General features: G+C 55.1%; 1 protein-coding gene across 6 annotated transcripts in view; it reads right to left on the bottom strand.

Moving 5' to 3' along the window:
* The window catches only part of ABR (ABR activator of RhoGEF and GTPase), a 97,605-nt gene extending 84,495 nt beyond the window's left edge, over positions 1–13,110 (bottom strand). For all 6 annotated transcript variants that reach the window (XM_030537121.1, XM_030537122.1, XM_030537125.1 and 3 more), the window contains exon 1: positions 11,901–13,110. In XM_030537121.1, the coding sequence (XP_030392981.1) occupies positions 11,901–13,095 (1,195 nt within the window). In that variant the 5' untranslated portion in view covers positions 13,096–13,110. The remainder of the gene's footprint in view (positions 1–11,900) is intronic.
* Positions 13,111–20,579: the final 7,469 nt, after the last annotated feature.

Raw genomic sequence — 20,579 nt, 5'->3', positions numbered from 1 at the left:
GTCTAGCTGAGGTGGTAGATGCCACGGGGCACAGCCATCTTCCTGGGGAGGCCAAGGAGAGGCCAGCCTCCCCAGGGGAGCTCAGGGAGTAATCAAGCCGCCCGTTCTGCCCTACCCAGTTCCTGGAGAGGTGGAAAAACTGGCTGTGCTGGTTTGGGGCACAGTGGAGAGGGGCCTGCTGGAGATCACTGGTGTTTGCTGTTGCCGGCTGCAGGTTTGTCAACAGCATGAGAACCTCGGGACAGCTAATTGGCTGTCAGGGACCCAGATCTCCAGTGTCACCTGCACTCACCCACAGGGTACAGGGGTGCCACGGCGACATTACCAGGGAAGCAGGCAGAGGCTGGCCAGTTCCCCCAGGCATTACGGAGCAGGCAAAGGGCCCGGTTGGACTCATGTGCGCCAGCTTCGCCCACTCAGCAGTCTCCACTGATGCACCTTCCTTCCAGGAAGGACCGTTAGGAGGCACTAGCCCTCCCCGAGCCTGGGGAGCAACCAGGTTACGAGAAACCAGCCAACTGGTCCTCGAGGAACAGTGCCAGGAACAGGGCACTGCTGCCCATCAGCGCCCCAGGCTGCAGCCCCCGCAGCAGTCAGCTCACCTGCCAGGGTGGTACACTGCATATAGCTCTGCCTGCCAGCTGTCAAGCAGCCCTGGGCAGGTAGGACGGCCACATCCCAGAAATGGCCCCGGATCACAGAGAAACCAGAGCAGGAGCGAGCCACGGACACTCGGCTAGCCTCTGTCTCCCGAGGGGGCCCCTGCGAGGCACAGCTCAGGCTGGCAGGCCGGGGAAGCTCCCACACACACTTACTGCCTGTGCTGTATGCATCAGGATGATCTGCTGGCTCTGAGCCCCTTCTCCTGTGCTCAGTTCCCATGGACATTGCTGCGGGAGAGCGGGGTGCCACCAGCCCCCCGCCCGACAATCCCCCCAAACTCTCCCATCCCAAAGGACACCAAAACACAACAAAACACACCATTACCGTGTCTGTCTCTCTGAAGCTTTGGCAAGCCATGGCAGCCCCCCAGGAAATCCCGTGGGCCGGTAAGCTTCCCTCACAGCCTCACCAAGTCTCAGGCTCTCTAGCACTCACATACAGAGGGGCACCCTTCTGTCCAGGATGGCTCCCTGACGTGGTGGGGAAGCAATGGTGGGTCACTGGAAGGGGCAGAACTCAGGCAGCTCCAGTTGGGACCGGGGTGACAGCAGCAGACTCAGGGTTCAGCCCCATACTCCAGGACACCGGATTCCCGAAAGGCAGGGAATGTTATGATCAATCAATATGTTACATTACATATATTCATTGTATGTTAATCAGTGTTGATTTGCAGGATTATAAAAGTATAAGGTTGATCAGTATTTAGAGGGATTATGTGGTAGACATGAGTAGGATAAGCTGAAATGCAAGAAACTGTAGGCTGAGGCCTGGAAGACTTTAGTTTAGCTATTTTAGGCCTTGGAGACAAGAAATGATGGCGTAAGTTAATGACTGAGAACTAACCCGAAAATGATGGGAAAGAGGTACCAACTGGTAATATTGCGAAAGTAAGCTGGGAAAGTTATATACAAATGATGAAGTGCTGTGACAACACATATTGTCTCTAACATGTACGGCAAGGATACAGGTGGTACATGAATGTTCATGACACCCTACCCAGCCCATAGAATTCGGAGTTCCTTGTGTTTCCAGGGGACACACACCAATAAGAGAGAGAGGGCTGACACTGTCATGTGGGTATAGACAGATTCACAGCATAAGAAAGGGTGCCCAGAGCAGGAAAATTGAGCTTCCTATGGAAAACTCCAGCAGAAACCACTCCCATCTTGATGGTCAATTCACGAGTGTGCCAACAGACTCTACCACCACCTAGCAGGATGTGAGGATGTCTGTAGGTACAACTGGCACATTGCACGGAGCTTCGGGAATTGTGTGTGCTGTGATATTAATAATTGTGGTGGTAACTTTAATAAAACTACTAAAAGATCAATGCTCTTGTAATTGTGTGTGTTGCTTGCCTATGGTTTCATGTGTTCCTAGGAACTCCAGATCCAGAAGAGAGGTGACTCTGTTGAACCAGAGACTGTAGATGCCAGAGCTGAACCCACTGAAGCAGGATTAAAAGGCAACAACATGCTGGCACGGATCTGGATCACTGCAATGGCCTCCCGTCCAACACACCCATGCGACACGGAAGTGGGAGCCTGGAAGGAACTGCGGGCTCAGCGGTTATGGGAAAGGGGGCCAGATAAGCAGCAGGGAGAGAAGAGCCCACGACAGCGGCGCCTGGTCACCAGGGGAGATGAGACACTTGGATTTTTCCAACCCCTCTGCCTGAGCAATGGCAGAACTGAAGAAAACAGCAGGGCTTTCCCGAGCCCCGCCCCCAGGCGATGTCGCAGAGCACCATGAGGCACCATCCACTCCACACAATGACTGTCCCGCTCCTTGGCTTGGATTGGCTAACAAAGCTGGTATCTATATCAACAGGCTTCTAGGTTAACCATCCCCCCGGCCCCGCAACACACAGGAGCAGTTCACACCTCCCACAGGATTGTTTCCAGTGGTCTGCAGGCTCAGATGAAGAGCTGGAGGTTCCAATTCTGCAGTACAAGACAGCAGTCACCAGGGATAGCCATGTAGTTGCCAAATTGCTGCAAGCCAGCCGCACGTAAATTGCAGTTGCTTATTACAGGGGTACTGGAAGACATGAGTTATCAGTAGTGATTCGTTGCTTAAGTTTGGGGGAGGGAAACAATAGGAAAATAGGCTGATCCTCTGTGATCTTCACTAGTTTGTTAAATGAAGGGTGGGAGGCTTGGTTTTCGGATACTAACTTCCCCATGTAAGAAACCCCTGAAACTGAACACAAAGATTAGGAACCAGCTCCCACTGCCTGCTTTCAGTGAGAATATCTAGCAAGTCTTAGAACAGTGGAAAACTTGGCATATAATGATCCCTACCAGCCCAGCATCCACCTTTGCCTCCCGCATGCAATGTCCTGAGGATTTCTGGCACTCTGCTAAACTCAGAACCATGTGTGTTAAAATCCATGAGTCCGGAGGCACTGCTGCTCCCTGATTTGCACATGCAAATGATTCGGGTTAGCAAACTGCGACCTGAGGAGATTAGGGCTGTTAAAACTAGACCCAGCGGATGTGACAGAGATTCTTACACTCTTGCTGAAGTGTCACCCTGAGTCATGGCCTCGCACCCTGTGTGGACTCGAGATCACCCTCCACACCGTACTTGCTACTCTCCAATTGCCCCCCAGCTGGCTTTGGGGGCTCGGAGAACGCTGCTGTGGGGCATTCCACCCCCACAGCGGAAGGGGACAGTCTCCCCCTATAGTGACCCTGACGAGAAGCCCCAAGGGAACAGGTTCCCCTCCCTTAAGTGAGGAGTGTTCTGGAAGTGGGAAGTCTCTTTCCCATCCACTGCGATGGGGGGCTGTGCTCCGGCAGAGCAGTGGGACGCCTGGCGCAGTATGGGGGAGGCCAGGCCCTCCAGCATCGCTGTGCAAGCCGGGGGCTGGAAGATAAAATGGCTAGTCTAGCCCAGCAGGAGCCTTAGGGCAAGAGGGCGGGGTTGAGGGGCGACAAACGAGTGATGGTCCAGGGAAGGATCTTACTAGGCGAGACCCCAGAACCCCCAGCTCTGCTAGGATGCACGGTGCCAACGAAGGGAAGTTCTGCTTCCCTTCAGTGATCTGGTGAGCAGTTCTCGTGCGCACTACGGGACCACCAACCCAACCCTCTGCAGCCTGGCTGCTGCTTCATGCTGGGGGCGTTAGGGGACAGCGGCTGCCTTCCACTCCAGCACCCAGCGCTGGCTGTTGTCGGAGGGAAGACACCGGCCCGTGCGCAGGGCCCTCGGAGCGGCACCAAAGCACAGCCCGCGGCTGATGTCGCTGCTTTGTGTTATCAGAGGACGGCTTTGCTGTGGGGTCCGAGAACCGCCATCTGAAGTCACTCAGCCAAGCCCCCTGGAGCCTGGCACACTAAATAACCAAGAACACCGGTTTTCAGCAACAGCGGCTGCTGCCCCAGTCCCGTGAGGAGGATGCGAGGCAACCTCAGTCCCACAGCACCGGGAGTGGAAACCAAGTCATAGCGACAGAGCTCCCTTCCTCGGAGACCAGCACAAACTCGGCACAGGAAACGCAGAGCACCAGCCCTGCAGCACAACAGGAAGGGGCAGAGGGCGACCACCACATCACCTTCCAGCAGCTTGCTGTGGCTTGCGGCCGAGTGGCATTTTCTGTGCTGACACCTGACTGGGCTATTTATACCCACCCATCCTCACTAAATGACCTCGAGTCCAAGTCAGCCTGAGCTCAGTCACTGGGGGGAGACAGCTCCATCTCTGCAGCCCCTGGCCTCTGATCGAGGGCCCCACAGCGAAGGCCGGTCAGGTGGTGTTTGTACATTCAGAACTGAGAACCATCAACTCGTCACACAACCTACTCACAACTGCCAACCTAGGATTGACTGAAACTGGGCACTTGGCAAAAGCCGGCTCCCTATTTCATTACTGATCCCCCAACCCGCCCAGTCCCCCACCCAGCACCCAAGGGCCAGAGACGCCCCAGCCTTCTCCTCCAACCAGAGGAGTAATCAGGAGAGCTGAGGAGGTGGGCTAGAGTCACAGCTGAATCCCCGCCTTACAGCTTCGAGTGAGTAAGTTACTCGTCCCCAAAAAAATGTTAATTCCATGGGGATCCTTGATCCCCAAGGGCTTTGCGGACTGTGCCAGCACAGCCACTGAAATGCAGCCACCTCAGGGCAGCAGCTAAACCACGCCCAGCATCCTGCACAACAGCGGTGAGAGGGTGCATTGTGGCCAAGGAGGCTGGGAAAAACCCCTAGGGCCCTGGGATTTCCAGCCTCTGCCCAGAGCAGATAGGCCCTGGGTGTTGTAATCCTGCTGGAGGAAGAGCGAGACATTTCACAACTCGGGTTAAACAGTGAAACAAGTGGGCTGGGACACGCTGCCTTCCTTCGGAAGCGCCTGGGATGTCACAAGCTCTCAGACAGACACACACACACACAGACCCGACAGCTCGAGCCTAGCAGTGCAGGCCTGGCCAAAGCGAATATTTGCAATGCCCAGCAACAAAGGAATTGCCTTGTTCCCCGCATGATGCTCACACATCAATGAGCAATACAGACGCTGTTCCACACAGCCAGGCCCTGGAAACGGGGCACGCTAGGGGAAGCCAGCAGAAGTTGCAACTCTCCATCAAAAGGGAACAAGGACACCCAAAGCTACCACTTTCCAAGCAGACGAGAATTTCTGCCATCTGTTCTACTCTACACAGGGTCCTAAACTGCCTTGTCATGTAGTATCCGAGCACCTCGCAGTCATGCATTAAATGGTGTCACGTGACTGACATCTGTCAGATGTGGATGATTCTCATTCTTCTTCTCTCCAGGGAGAGAGCCGTGTGAGCAGCGATGCAGCTTGTCCTTCCCCTCCCTGTCCGGCCACACTGCTCCGGGTTTGGGTCAGAGACAGGTGGGAGCAGGGACCCTGGGGAGTCTGGGGTGGCCCCGAGTTCCTGGGGGTTTCTTCCACAGTCTGGGACTGGCCCGTGGGATGCTCTGTTTGCTGCCCAGCTGGGCTCTGCCCTGGTGGTGCAAAGTTCCACAGGCCCGAGGGGTGGAGTTACAGACCTCGGTCCCCAGCCCGGAGCCAAAGGCCCCTCTAGAGACCCTGAGCCCCGGCCGCTGAGCGTCTCGAAGATCAGGCCATAGACTCTGCCCTTCACTCTGTTCTATGGGAGGCCAGCGCAGAGAGCAGGGGACGGGCATGGGTGCTGCTGAGAAGAGGCGCTGCAGCTGGGGAGTGCATTATCCTCCCAGAACGCGGCACCTTCTTGGGCTCTGCCATTGCCTCTGGAGCCCTTTAACCCTGACACACATGCCCCAGCCTGGCTGTGGGAACGAGGCAGGGGCTGAGATGCAGCCATTGCAAGATGGCGGCCGCTCCAGCCTGGAGCAGCAGAGTCTGACGCTGCCTTCAGTGGGGAAATGCCATGGAGCCTATTTCTGCAGCAACACAAAGCTGCTCCAATAGCCAGCATTTGTTTCCTTGATTTAGACGCTGTTTTCACACAGGGACACTTCTGCTCAGAGCTTTTCCCCCACCCATTCGTCTAGTCTTCACCTTCTCTGGCGGGGAGGACACAGGAGCCCCTGGCCCCACTGTACCCCTTTACCGCTGGCCTCCAGTAGCCTCCCACCCCACCCTGGCAGATTGGAGGGCAGAGCCACATTAGCAAGTTCTCTGTAACGCTCCCACCACAGGGTTTGCTCGGAGAAATGCCACCTGCTCTGCTGTGGTTTCCACCTTCCTGTTCCCAGGGCCTCCTGTTTCAGAGGAGGCATGAAGCCGTTTCAAAGAGCCCAGAAGAGTTGAGACCTAGAGTGTGGTTTTGTTCTTTCCTGGAAGCACTTTAATTAAAACCCTGCAGCTGTCTGTGTCCTCCATGGAGACTGTTACAAAGGCATTAAAGAGGGCACTGTCCACATGCTTAGACTCAAAGAGGCTCCTTCCGTACCAGAAGGCAAATCCCATCCACAGTCAGGAGGTGCACAGATCATAGCCTGGAGTGAGAATCCCTCAGGCTCCCAGCACCTCTCCACCAAAGGATCTCAGTGTGTTTCACAAACATTTCTACCACTCTGAGGTAGGTATCATCCCCATCTTACAGGTGGGGAAACTGAGGCAACTCACCCCAGGCCAGACTGCAAGTCAGTGGCAGAGCTGGGGGGAAAAGCCACAAAACCTCAATTCCATGAGACCATCCTTCCCTGGATTCTTCTGCTGAGTGGGGTGCTCAGGAGAGACACAAAGAAGCCCTTTTGTGTATTTCAGATTTTGTGAACTGGATTTTTTAGCCCTGCTTTTACTGAGGCCACGGGGAACTTTGCAAGGCCAGGCATGCCAAGGGGAGGGCAATCGGGGGGCAAAGGGTACATGCAGAGAGCACATCCTGATATTCAGCCGGAGTGACATCTAGGAGGCTGTGGAACCCTCCCACTAAAGGTAGACGCTCCATTTAAATTGGCCAAAGCCCTGCACAAGCTCCTGTAGGGACCGGTGCTCAGAAAGCAGGGGAGCAGGAGCAGGGACGACTGGTACTTAGATTCCAGTGAGTCCGTTGTAGGGCTGCTCACAGCCCACACCCGCTGCATGCAGCCCCAGAAAACATGGCACACAGCACACGGCACTCGCCAGCTGCACTGAGGAAGGAAGGCTTGTGGAGACTCACAATGAACTGGGCGCCCAAGTACATTAGCAAAGAGAGCAGCATGGCGCCCTGCAGGACTAGACGCGCTCCCAGGCTCAGCAGGGCTCCGACGCAGGCAGACTCGGGTTGGTAAACCCGGCGCAGTTCTGCCCCAGGCAAGCAGGCAGCCATATGAGCCAAAGGCAGAACGTTTCCATTACAGAAACTGGCGCTGCTGCTAGCCCCAGGGCTGTGGGTTCAGCTTACCGCTTGGCTGTGACTGCATCCTCTGGCCAGCACCACACTGCTGTCACTGCCCCGTGGCCCCCGTCCCCCAGGCTCTCCAGAGCAGGAGCATGCGCCAGGGAGGGATTTTGTTTCAAGAACAGAAATGTGCAGAAGCCTGTAGCTCGTGCACTGCAGCATCCCCCGCCGAGATACTGTACCCAAGACACATACCCCCCCGGCAGCAAACCTAGCCTGCTGCCGCGCCTGTAGCTCAGCGACAGAGCTGAACACAAAGGGCAGGGGGCATCCCAAAAGGGATCAAGAGCAGAGAAACAGGGCACCGGAGCACTGTAGGCACCACTCCCGGATCACGATGCACGCAGGGCCGTTTCCAATGCACGGCGTGGAGAGAGGGGACAGCCGTCTGCAGCTTCACTCACTCTCTGGCCCTCAATCTCCTCTTCCCTGGTGTAACTCCACTGGCATCAGCGGAGTCATTCCTGAGTGACACCCGAGGGGGGTATCGGGCCCTCTGCAGTCAGTGTCTCTTATTGCCCTGAGTACGTCTCATGAGACCAGGCAGCCCAGATGTGCTGGCAAGGCCCAGGCTGGAGTGCACACTCATCACTCTGGGTCTCTCATTGGGGTCACCTACTCATAGGCATTGCACTGAGCCTCTCACACCCACTGCAGAAAGCTCGTTTCCCCATTTCTAATGCTCACCCCCTCTTCCGCCCGAGACTGCCTCTGCCGGTCAATCCGATGGTAACAGGACAGGGAGGCAGGTCACTTTGTACCTGGCTCTGTTACACGTTGTTCCTGTAGCGGATGGAGGCCAGGTCTTCCCAAAGCAGAGGAAATCCCAGCAGGGGCCAGGCTCCAAAGGCGGGTCCCTGGCAGAGTGACCGCAGCACTGCCATTCCCCGCATGCCACTCATCTCCACTGAGGGCAGGGTGAGAGCCCACTCCCGCCGCTGCACCCAGACCACCTGTCAGATACACGATGCCAGGCCCCAGGATCAGCTGTGAAGGCAGCTGTTTATTTCACGGCAATGATGGGTGGAGGAGGAGAGGGGTCAGGGAGGGTAGAGATGAAGGCCAGCCTGGCCCCTTGTTCTAACCATCTTTTTGCTGACATCAGGATCTTGTCAGTCAGCCCGGTCAGAGCTGACATGTGTGTTACCCAAGATGCTGTGTCCATCATATGACTGTCACACGCATTTCACCCAAGCGATAGCTGGGAACAGAGACGTTTTGCAGGCGTCCTCATTTAAATTAGTCTGTGATTAATCTGATTTCAGCAAAACCCTAAATTTCCTCCACTAGCCTCCATCAGGACAATATACGCCAAAGCTTCTTCCATTGTCTGCAGCGTTGTTCTAGCCAGGCTGGTCCCAGGAAAGGAGACCCAAGGTAGGTGAAGTCAGAGCTTTTATTGAACCAGCTCCTGGTGGTGGAAGGGAGACGTTTCCGAGCTTCACAGAGTAATTCCTCAGGTCTGGAAAGCTCAAAAGCTTGGACCTCCCCACAGAATCAGAGCCAGAAGGCATCGCAAGGGTCATCGCCTCCAACAGGAATCGGTCCAGTAAAAGATAGGACTCCCCCAATCTAGTTTCTCTCAAAGCTTCCTCGTGCAGACTCCTCTCCTCCCAGCCAGGCAGCACTCCAGAACTGATCTGCGACACAGGGATGTGTTGCAGTGAAGTCATATTGGCAGGATGGCTGCAGATTTACTGTGCTCGACTCCGCTCAGCACAGATATTAAAGCAGAGCTGCATTAAGCTCCGAGCTTTGCATTACAATAATGAGGACTGCCAAGCCAGGGCTACCATTAACTAAGAGAGAAATCCCCCAGTTGGCTCACTGGGGAGAGACCGAAGCAGCGTCAGTGTCTGGAACACTCTGTGCCTCTAACAAGACACAGAGACATTACAGAGGTCTCTAAAGAAGAACTGGGCAGCACGAAGTGAAGCATCCGTAAGTGAAAAGGAGATCTAGACACCCAGCTTTATTGTACTCTCAGCTTCTGCTTTTAAATGTCACCCTCTCTCAATTGCGTCGCTGTCAACACAGACTGTCCCGCCGGGTGTGACAAAGGCAACCACTGATGCAAGAAGGAAACATGCAGGCCAAATCTATACCAACCTAATCATCATCATCTGCCATCTCTACTGTCCCTTTCAACCAAAGGGCTTTGCAAATCCTACGTATAGAGGAAACCATTCACACACAGCTCTAATGCAACCACATCTAAGGTGAAAGGCAGCAATCAGATGACAGCTATTCACTGCTCAACTGGGGGTGGAGGAAGAGGAGATGTTTTGGCTAAGGACAATGTGACAAACCCCTTCCTTTACAAAAAACAGCCATGAGATCTGGAACCCAGCAGACAGGGCCTTGGGCTTCCAAGGTGTTGCCTGAAAGAACCACACACAGTGGACACAGGAAACCCAGTTTAGCTCAAATGAAAAAGGAAGGGCTGGGCTGGATTAGACACTCTGAACCCAGGGCTGTGCCATGGAACCCCAATGGACTGGCCTTGATTTGCAGAAATTCCCTTCAAGGAAATTCAAAGAAGCTTTGGTGCCTCCACTGCACAGTCCCCAGTAGTTGGAACGTCTGAGACCCAAGGCACAGAACAAATGCCCACCTAAGAGGTTTTCCTACACACAGGCCAGGTGTCAAGCCACTGATCAGCCCACCGAAAAGTTACCGGGAGCTAATCACAACCAGGAGAAGAGCCCAAGGATCCAGTGCTGCACTGAGACGACGCTCACACGTTCCCCCTCCTAGCATGCAGTCTCTTAGCTAGGGACTCTTGCGACCAGCCCTTCTACCTGGGGGCGGCAGAGGCATTCTCCAAAGGCAAGGGAGGCTGGAGGCAGAAAGGGAGGGAGGTGGAAGACACAAGCTGTTCAAAGCCGCAGTCTGTTAATGAAAGCAGAACGATGACACGGTTGCAGCGCTTTGGGAGCAGACGCCACCTGGCAGACAACTCACACGTTGGAGATGGGCATCCAAGGAGATGGCCTTTTGCTTCCACAGCAGAATGCAGTAAACTCGATGAGGTCTATTTCAAGCACTAGTGACACACCTTGCCTACCCAAGAGCTCTAGGTCCCCTGACAATCTTACCACAGCACACTACACCCAGCAGCATCGAAAAACAAACACTCCAACAGGAACAAATTAATTCAGTGCAGCCAGACAGGGAATCAGCAACAAAAAAGTGAGTAAATTAGTAAATGATGTTCCTGTAACTGCCCCAGTCATGCTACCGCAGGATTAAAGCACTGACAGACACAGTGAGAACTTCAAGGCACCTGGAATGACAGACCTGGCAAAGAAATAGTGCAACATGACACAGAACAGCTATTAGACAATTGCATCTTCAACACCATAAGACGTCTCGTAGGATCATCTACTCTAGACTTGCAAACTAACATTATGCCAAACACGTTAGGAGAAAGACAAGCTCGGTATTAATGTCTGCCACTTTCGTGCAGCACGGCGACCCCACAGCTTCTCTTTTAACTGGTTAAAAGCCATCTCGGTCACACCTCTCTCAGTCACCACCAGGCTCAAAGAGACTTTCCCTGTCCAATTCCCACATTGCTCTGCTAGGAAGTGCTCAGTAACAGAAGTGACCTTTGAACGCGTCTCTCAGCCCTAAGCAGTGAGCCAGCATGGGTGTGTCTGTATCGGGGTGAGTCCCAGCACTCAGTACGCACAGGCCAGGAATGCGAACGCCCAGGGAGTATTTATCCCCAACATAGCCACTGCCACACAGTGGAGCCCCAGACATAGTGCCGATGAATTAACAGCACCTGTGGCCAAAGCAGCCCCCTTCTGAGCAGTGCACTGATCAGGTGTCCTGCTCTACGGGTGTTGAGCTGAGTGGAAGGATAAGGATATTGGACTACAAATAATGCACACTCAGGTGACTGGAGATTTTGGCAAACGCCCAGTGCCATCTCTACAGCTTTGGGGCAGCTCTGGCAGGTAACACAGGGCCAGCACCCCAAAGCAATTCTCCTGGCAGTTTTAGGAGAAGAGGCACAGATGCTGAGGCCACAGCCAATCATGCTGCCCAAGACTGCCTCCCTGGATGCCCCATCTGTTGTCTCTTGCCTTGCACTTGGATTGTGAGTCGTCTGACCCGGGGACCAGCTTTTTGCTCTGTCTGTACAGCACCTGGCACAACAGGCCTGGTCCAGGACTAGGGCTCCTAGGCGCAATGGTAACAAATCTGCCGCAGTGCCACGCAACCCTCCACAGTCCAGGCAGCCCACCCCCTCAAACCTGCCAGCAAGTTCTGTGATCTGCACTCCCATACCAACCACAGGACCACGCTGGCCCAGCCTGCACCCCCTTCACCAAGGGTGGCCTGGACAGGGAGGGGTGCCACGCAGATGCAAGGGGTGCCAGCCGCCTACCTGCTGAGGAGGCGTCCTCGTGGTCAGAGCTGTTGTAGCTGCAGTCACTGCCTCTCTCCGGGGAGCTGCAGCTGGAGGAGTCTCTGCCAGGCACACCCAAGTGTTGCCTGCGTCTCCAGGGCAGTGGGTGCTGCTCTTCGTGCTGCACAGGGGAGCTGCGCCCATTCATCCCATCCAGTGAGTCCAGGTCCCGGCTGGGCTTGGGCCGCCTGCCCCCTTTGGTGGGCAGCCAGCGGTGGGGCCTGTCCAGCTCCTCCCCGGACCCCCAGGGGAGGATCCTGAAGCCTAAGAAGACGGGGTTCAGGAGGAACTTCTCACTCACATCCACCTCCTCATGGTCAGCACTGCCCTCCCTGGGGCCAGGCATATTCTTGGCGTGGGGCTGCCGGCCACGGACCTCCCTAAAGATGGGCTCACTGCCATGGGGGTGCCCAGTGGGGGGCTCGGTGCCATGGGCCTCCCCGGGGACGGGCATGGGGGGCTCGCTGCCATGGGCCTCCATGGGGACAGGCACCGGGGGCTCGCTGCCATGGGGCTCCCTGGGGACGGGGGGCTCGGTGCCATGGGCCTCCCTGGGGACAGGCACAGGGGGCTCGCTGCCATGGGGCTCCCTGGGGACGGGGGGCTCGGTGCCATGGGCCTCCCTGGAGACAGGCACGGGGGGCTCGCTGCCATGGGTCTCCCTGGGCACGGGCACGGGGGGCTCGCTGCCATGGGTCTGGCTAGGGGGGTGCCCAGCTGGAGCATCACTGCCCTGCTCAGTGGCCTGGCCATCTGGGCCCTCCTCGGTGCTCCTGCCCACAGGGTGCTCAGTCCTGGGGGGCTGCTGCCTGCCTTGTCTCCGGGCCCGCGGGGCTGGCTTGTGCTGCTGCAGCTGGTGCTGGATGGCTGCGGCCAAGTTGTGCACCGCGCGCCCCGCGGCTCTCCGCTTCCCAGGGGGCACGTCCAGGAGGGGGGCCGGCTCCTCTGCCTGCCAGTCCGAGGAGGGGGCCGGGGGCTCCCGGGCCAGAGCCGTCTCCAAGTAAAGGACTTTGAACTTCTCCTCGGCCAGCGCCTGCTGCAGCTGCCTCAGGTTCCCCCGGCAGCGCTCCAGCTCCAGCTCCATGTCCCGCACCGAGCCCAGCTGCATGCGGGGCGCCGGCTCCCCGGGGAACTCGGCCTGCCAGTGCCGCTCGAACTCCGCCGGCTCCCACATGCTGCCCGCGCGGCAGCCTCGAGCCCACGGCGATGGGCGGCGGAGCCCGGAGCCCGTGGGGAGCGATCCGATGCCCCGGGGATGGGCGGCGGGGCCCGGAGCCGGCCGGGAGCGATCCGATGCCCCGGGGATGGGCGGCGGGGCCCGGAGCCCGCGGGGAGCGATCCGATGCCCCGGGGATGGGCGGCGGGGCCCGGAGCCCGCGGGGAGCGATCCGATGCCCCGGGGATGGGCGGCGGGGCCCGGAGCCCGCGGGGAGCGATCCGATGCCCCGGGGACGGGCGGCGGGGCCCGGAGCCCGCGGGGAGCGATCCGATGCCCCGGGGATGGGCGGCGGGTCCCGAGCCCGCGGGGAGCGATCCGATGCCCCGGGGATGGGCGGCGGGGCCCGGAGCCCTGGCTGGGAGGACGCCGCGGACCTGCCCCGGCGGAAAGTTTCTCTCTCCCACCGGCAGCTTCCGCTCCGGAGACCTGTTGGGGCCCTGACGTCGCGGCCCGGCCCCTCTCCGGCACAGACCCGCCCCCCCGGCCGAGCAGGCGGGGCCCGCGGGAGCGCCCCGCCCGGAGCAGGCCGGGCTCTGCAGAGCGCGCCCCTGGCCGTAGGGGAGCTGGGGGAAGCGGCCGCACCGTGGGGTGCCAGGCCTCGGGCTGGGCTGGGGGGGCCCTGGAGGAAGGGGCAGGGGACGGCTGCAGGTGTCAGGTCCTCGGGGTAACACCCCGACTATCATACCTGGCTCTCCAGCCTTCCCGAAGGACAATAACGTTATCACCTTTGCAGATGGGGAAACTGAGGCTCAGAGCAGCCACGTGACTGGCCATGGTCACCCAGCAGGCCTGTGCCAGGTCTCCTGGATCCCCCCTAGGCCCAGTTATCTGTCCAGTAGGCCAGAAATGGCCTCAAGCTGGTACCCAAAGCCCAACCCCGCCCAGGGAGCGGCCATGCTGGGGCCCGGTTCTGCGGCCCCGACACACATTGATTGTGATGGCCCTGCCCATGGAGCGCGGACACTGGAGTCTGGCTCAAAGCCACCAGGGCGCAGTGAACTGTCTGCAGATCCCTCCTGGGCCAGCAAAGAACCCAGAGCAGGTGTTCGGCTCTGGTGTCTGTTTCCCCTCCGTGTCTCCCTCCGCTCCTGTGCACTTGAGCAGTTTTGCTCTCCCTGCCCACAGCTCTGCTAGAGACAAGGCAAAGTTAGTGTTAAGCTTCGTTTTGCAAGTGTGTTACATACATGAAGCAAAACCCATCGGCCAGGTGTGTCATGGCGACTTCTGACTGCATCCGGCTTTCCATCCCCATCCTCCAGCCCTGCGCTCCACTCCTAACCCCTCCTCCACTCCGCCACCCCCACGCCTTCTGTCCACCCTCCAGCCTCCGGGCCTTCCAACCTGCCCCTCCAGCCCTGCGCTCCGTTCCTAACCCCCCCTCCACTCCGCCACCCCCACGCCTTCTGTCCACCCTCCAGCGTCCGGGCCTTCCAACCTGCCCCTCCAGCCCTGCGCTCCGTTCCTAACCCCCCCTCCACTCCGCCACCCCCACGCCTTCCGTCCACCCTCCGGGCCTTCCAACCTGCCCCTCCAGCCCTGCGCTCCGTTCCTAACCCCCCCTCCACTCCGCCACCCCTACGCCTTCTGTCCACCCTCCAGCGTCTGGGCCTTCCAACCTGCCCCTCCAGCCCTGCTTCTCCAAACATTAAAAGCAGCGTCACCCTTTGACCTGACGCTGTTTACCCAAACGGCGAGGGGAATGGCGGAACACACCAGGCCTGTCACCCCAGTATCTGGGCGCTGCACACTCTGTCATGGATCTCCTCACAGCGCCCCTGCAGGCGGCCCCTGCACACACTAACTCTCTTGTCCAAGGTCACCCAGGAAGCCTGTGGTAGAACAGAGAGCTTGGGGCTCACAGGCCCAGCCTACTCCCCCGACCCCAGACCACTCCTCTGTAGTAGGCAATGAAAGAGTCTCATGATCTTTTACATTTGGCACCTTCTGCCTTCCAATACCTCTACTGCCTTACTGGTACCCGCGGGCTGCACTGTATCCAACCCAGTGAGAAGCCCCTCGACAAGAGCCTGTCCTAGCTGGAGTGCCATCCGTGCCTATGATTCTGCAGAAGTAATAAGCAACAATAAATGCCTCCCCCAGCCCATTTTAGCAGTTGGAAAATAATCTCCATTCTCATCATCCAAGATCAAGCAACTGCTTGGCACAAAAGATGAGCTTTGCCCCACACCCTGCGGCTGGCTAGCCCACAGTCAGATTCCCAGCACAGGGGTAACAGTGCTGCATAGCTGCAGTCAGGGTCTGTGCTGTACGTCTTGGAACCAGCATTTTCCACTGGCTTTATTGCACACCACCAGAGCCAGCGTTTGTAAAGCAGGGTCACAGGAGTGCTGGCTCTTCACAGAGATTTGGGATCAGGTGGCTATAAACAACAGCAAGTGGCTCAGCTGCAGGTAGGGCTGGTGAGAGAGGGTTGGTGATAGGGCTCCGTGGGCTGCTAGCTGGCGAAGACTTTGGCTAGCCAGAGTGAGATGGGAGAAGTAATAAATGATCCTGGAACCAGGCCAGGGAAAGCATGGAGGAAGACTGGATGCAAACAAGGAAAAAGAAAAGGGTAGATTCTCTGGAACCAGAAGAACCAGCAAGTAGGAGGTCAGGAAAGGGAACCAGGGGAAATCTCATGCTAGTAAACTCCCTAGGTAAGGACAGAAAGATGGGGGAGATCTGAGGATTGCAGAGTGGATCAAAACTGTGCTGGAGATACAGTAAGAGCTTGGACACCTGCTGGTGGGGATGTGTTAGTGGAATGTACAAATACAGAACAAGCAGGGAGGCACCGAAAGACAAGGGTGCTAGGTCAATTAAAAATAAGCTGTTGGCTACCCAAATTCCAACCTGAGACTGCAGTGGAGGTATACTGTGTGCCAGATGAAATGTCAGAAGAGGAAATAAAGCAAGACAGAAGTGAAGATAAGGTGATGACTGTACTGAAAGAGGCTACTTAGCAGAAGAGGAGGTGATAACCAGCACTTGACACCTGTGCTGTCACATTTAAAGGAAGGATGCTACCAGATAGGATAATTTTAAGCTCTGATGTTCTGGACTAAGCCCTGAATTCCTCCATCTATGAACTGCTACAGGTGCCAAAGGTAGCACATAATTGCAAAGGGAAAATAAGTTCAGTAAGCATGGAGATAAACAGTCTTTATATGATAACAGTGAGGAAGGGACAGAACAAAACTTGACAAAACTTACAACTCTGGAGGAAAACACAGCTCAGCATATGGTGGATGTACTGAGGCAAAACGTGCTAGAGAAATACGTCCCCCCAAATTACTAATAACATCTCACATGCGAGAGCTGCTGGGAGATAGATAGATAGATAGATAGATAGATAGATAGATAGATAGATAGATAGATAGATAGATAGATAGATAGATAGATAGATATGGGGAAAGGGAATAGCCTGCAGCAAATGAACGGCCAAGAAGTAACAACTGACATTGGGGTAAGGAGAAGACATAGTACTTATACAAAGAGAGGTTTCAGAGGAGCAGCTGTGTTAGTCTGTATCCGCAAAAAGAACAGAAGTCCTTGTGGCACCTTAGAGACTAACACATTTATTTGAGCATAAGCTTTTGTGGGCTACAGTTCACTTCATCAGATGCATGGGGTGGAAAATACAGGAGGAAGATATATATATATAGATAGATATATAGATAGATATATATATATATACACACACACACACACACAGAGAACCTGAAACAATGGGTGAAACTAAAAAGTAAAACTATTTCCCCACCCCCGAGTTCCTCACATCTTCTTGTCAATTGCTGGAAATGGGCCACTTTCATTACCACTACAAACAGTTCTTTTTCTCTCCTGCTGACAACAGATCACCTTAACCGATCACTCTCCTTATAGTGTGTATGGGAACACCCATTGTTTCATGTTCCCTGTGTATATATATCTTCCTACTGTATTTTCCACTACATGCATCCAATGAAGTGGGCTGTAGCCCATGAAAGCTTATGCTCAAATAAATCTGATAGTCTCTAAGGTGCCACAAGTACTCCTGCTCTTTTTGTGTTTCTGATGGAAGTAATAAATTGTACATCTCAAACAGGGAAGAAAACAGAAAATTAAAATACTTAAAGCTGTTCAAAAGTACTTGTGGGTTAGCAATCTATCAGTGGAACGACTTCCTTCCTTCCTGGGTGAAGGAAATAGTGAACGTTACAAGAATGGTGGTGGTGTCTTTCAGCTGGAATGCCCGGAGCCTAAAAGTGCCTGGGCAGGAGTTAAAGCAAAATATTGTTATGAAAATAAAGCCTGATATAATATGCACACAAGAGACTTGGCTAATAGAAAAACTAAGCCACAAAATCCCAGGATATGGCCTAGCTAAAGGAACAGAAAAGGGTGGGGGTGTTTGCCCCTTCATTACGAAAAGCCTGAACTATCTTGAAGTAGAGGTTAAAAAGCTAACTACTGAGTAGAAAACAATTTGGGGCCTCTAACACTTCACAGCATTTATAAACCAAGCCAGAAGTAGAGGCTATGGTCCTGAAAGCATTAATTACAGATGGCACCAGCTCATTCGTTAAGGGTGATGGTCTGAACAGTCACAACAGATTGAGGGGAAATAAGAAAAATGATAAAAATGGAAACTATTGAGAGCAATTCTTTGAAGAGGATAATTGAGTAACATTAAACGCTGGTGCACCTACCAGGCTCAATACAGCTGACAGATGCCTGGATCAGGGAATAGCTTCTAGCATCATAGCAAGTGATGGCTGCTGGGAAATGTGCAGAGGAGGGAATGCTTTGGGGGAGCAGACAAGCATTCCTGAAGGATAATGATGAGATGACGATGAAGAGGTGGGAGAAGGGTGTGGACATTATTCTAAAGTAAAACTTTAGGCATGTGGGAACTAAAAAAGTGATAAGGAGCAAAAGAACTGGACAAGGCAAGGACAACATAAACTCTGAAATGTTTAAACATCACGTGAAAAACATGAGGGTGACACTAAAATGATGTAAGAGCATAATGGAGAAAAGGTGAAATACCTAAGGCCAGAAAACATGCAATCATAGTCCCCAGGAGGAGACCGGGTACGTTGACCTCAGGATCTGAGGCCTACAGACCAGCTGCCCACACAGCATGTTTTGGTCAAGCCATGCAAAGAATGGACGCAGAGATGAGTAGCACACCTGGAAAGAACAAGGTTCCTACATGAAACACAAAGTGGGTGTGCAACTGATGACACTGTAGGGACAGAGACAGAAGAACAAAAAAGCAGGAGAACCAAAGACTCCACAGAGTAACCTTCCCTGGCCACAGAGAAAGCCTGCAATGTGTTACGGAGAGAGGCTATTGTGGGAAGAATGTACACATGGGTAAGGGAATTCCTGCGCAAAAGAACGACCCAAGTGCAAATAGGGAAAGCTTTTTCCAATGGATTCTCAACTGCGAATGGAACTCCACGGGCTAGTCTAATTAGTGCAGCTCTCTTTAACATCCTGATCAAGGACCTCTGTGAGGAGATGAGTACAGGAATTGGGATCACGTGACGTGCTGATGAGGAAGCCCCTACGACAGGCTGAGATGCAAGCGCCCCAGCTCCAGGAAGCAGGTTGGCTCCTGTCGGAGGTGTGAGCACAGGCTCTGACTGAGCCAGGTGGTCTGTGGAGTAGAAACCTCTAGGGAATAGAGAGGCTCCTGCAGAAGGCCCACGCTTGGGGGAAGGGAAAGTTAGCACTGACCCCCCCACACACTTGGTAAGGCAACTCCCATCTTTTCATTTGCTGTGTATTTATACCTCCCTACTCCATGTTCCGCTCCATGCAGCTGATGAAGTGGGTTCTAGCCCACGAAAGCTTATGCCCAAATCAATGTGTTAGTCTCTAAGGTGCCACAAGGACTCCTCGTTGTTTTTGCTGATACAGACTAACACAGCTGCTACTCTGAAACTTGAGGTACCGAGTTAGTTTTATGTGGATGAAATAAAACCAAAGCCCTGAGAAAAGGGCCTGAACCAGATTCAGGGTGTGGTGTCCCTCTTCCTGGGCTGAGGGGACAGGCCCCCTTGGATCGGGGGAAACGAAGTCCTATAGGACAGTAAATGAGTGCAAACTAACAGAACAAAGCCTGTTTCTGAAGCAAAGGCAGGAATCTCTCCTAGCTGGGCCCTGCTGCCATCCCCCAACCAGTTCTGAACCCGAGACCAAGTCAGCAAGATCACTTCTTTGCTCTGAATCGCGTAATTATTTTATTAACAACACAGGCTCCGGCTCCAGCTCCCACGGCTCAGAGGAAGCCAAATGAGACACCAGCCCATCACACGAAGAGTGCAAAAGTATTGAAACCAAATAAGCCTTTGTGCAAATCCTCAAGTAGCTGGAGCTCTGCAATGCAGAAGCAGGGCCAAACTCACTCACGGTGTAACTCTGCTGGTGTAACTGCAAGTCAGCAGAGCTACAGTGAGCTTGAGCTGGCCCCTCGGGTTTGTTGCATGGAGTGTGTCTATATTGGTGGGACAGCGCAATCAGCCCCCACGCCTCTGCACAGCATGGGATGCAACCAGCCACGCAAGGCAGGGCAAGGCAATTAAAGTGACCTAGGAACCCAGAGCGGGCTAGTCAAAATGATCCCAGGGCAGCATCTCAAGTGGCAGGGGCTGCAGGGCTGTGCCCATTTCTGGAAGATTGCTCCAGAGCAGCAAAGAAGCCTTGCTATGGCAACCCCTGACTATATGTGCACACTGCACAGTGGTGTCGCCAACTCCCACACACAGCGCTAAGGCCAGGCCTATAGTAGCAAAGGTGGTTGTTGTCACTCGCTACTGGTGGTGAACTGCAGCCTGAGCAGTTACCTGATCACAGGATATTCCTGCAGATGGAAAGCTGCAAATGCACACACATGGCGGGGGGTGGGGTGGGGTTTTTCAGCTCTCCTCTCGCACACCCTGGCAGCTGGAAATTATTCTGATGACCTCTCGCCCAACCCCACTGCATGGCAGCTGCTTTCCATTCCGAAATTACCCCCACAACTAACTCCCTGCATAATCCCTGTTGCAGGGTTTGCCGCACCTCTGTCCCCTCTCTGGTCATGTTTGCATTGCCGCTGGGAGCACACCTCCCAGAGGTGCCAGACACACTGGTTTGCTAACCAGCAGTGTGGGCATCCGGGCACAGGTGCTGGAAGAAGCTGAGGCAGGCTTGTATTCGGGCAGCTAGCTCGTGCCACAATAGCCACACTCGCCTGCGCAGCCCTAAGGTGGCCACCTGGGCTGGGAGGCACACTGCCAGCTGCAGGGTAGCCAGGCCGTCTGAGTGGCCCCCTCAGGGCCCAGCCTTGTGGCTGTGCCTCTCCTGGGGTGGAATTCTGCAATTCTGCCACTCCTCGGCTACAGCACCCTGTGTATCCACCTCGCGTACCCAGCAGGGCCAGCCAGTGGGGTTTGACGCCTGTGGCT

The sequence above is a fragment of the Gopherus evgoodei genome, chromosome 17 (assembly GCF_007399415.2).
Source record: "Gopherus evgoodei ecotype Sinaloan lineage chromosome 17, rGopEvg1_v1.p, whole genome shotgun sequence".
Classification (NCBI taxonomy): domain Eukaryota; kingdom Metazoa; phylum Chordata; order Testudines; family Testudinidae; genus Gopherus; species Gopherus evgoodei.
Note: the sequence above shows the minus strand (reverse complement) of the source record. Positions and strands in the feature narration are given on the sequence as shown.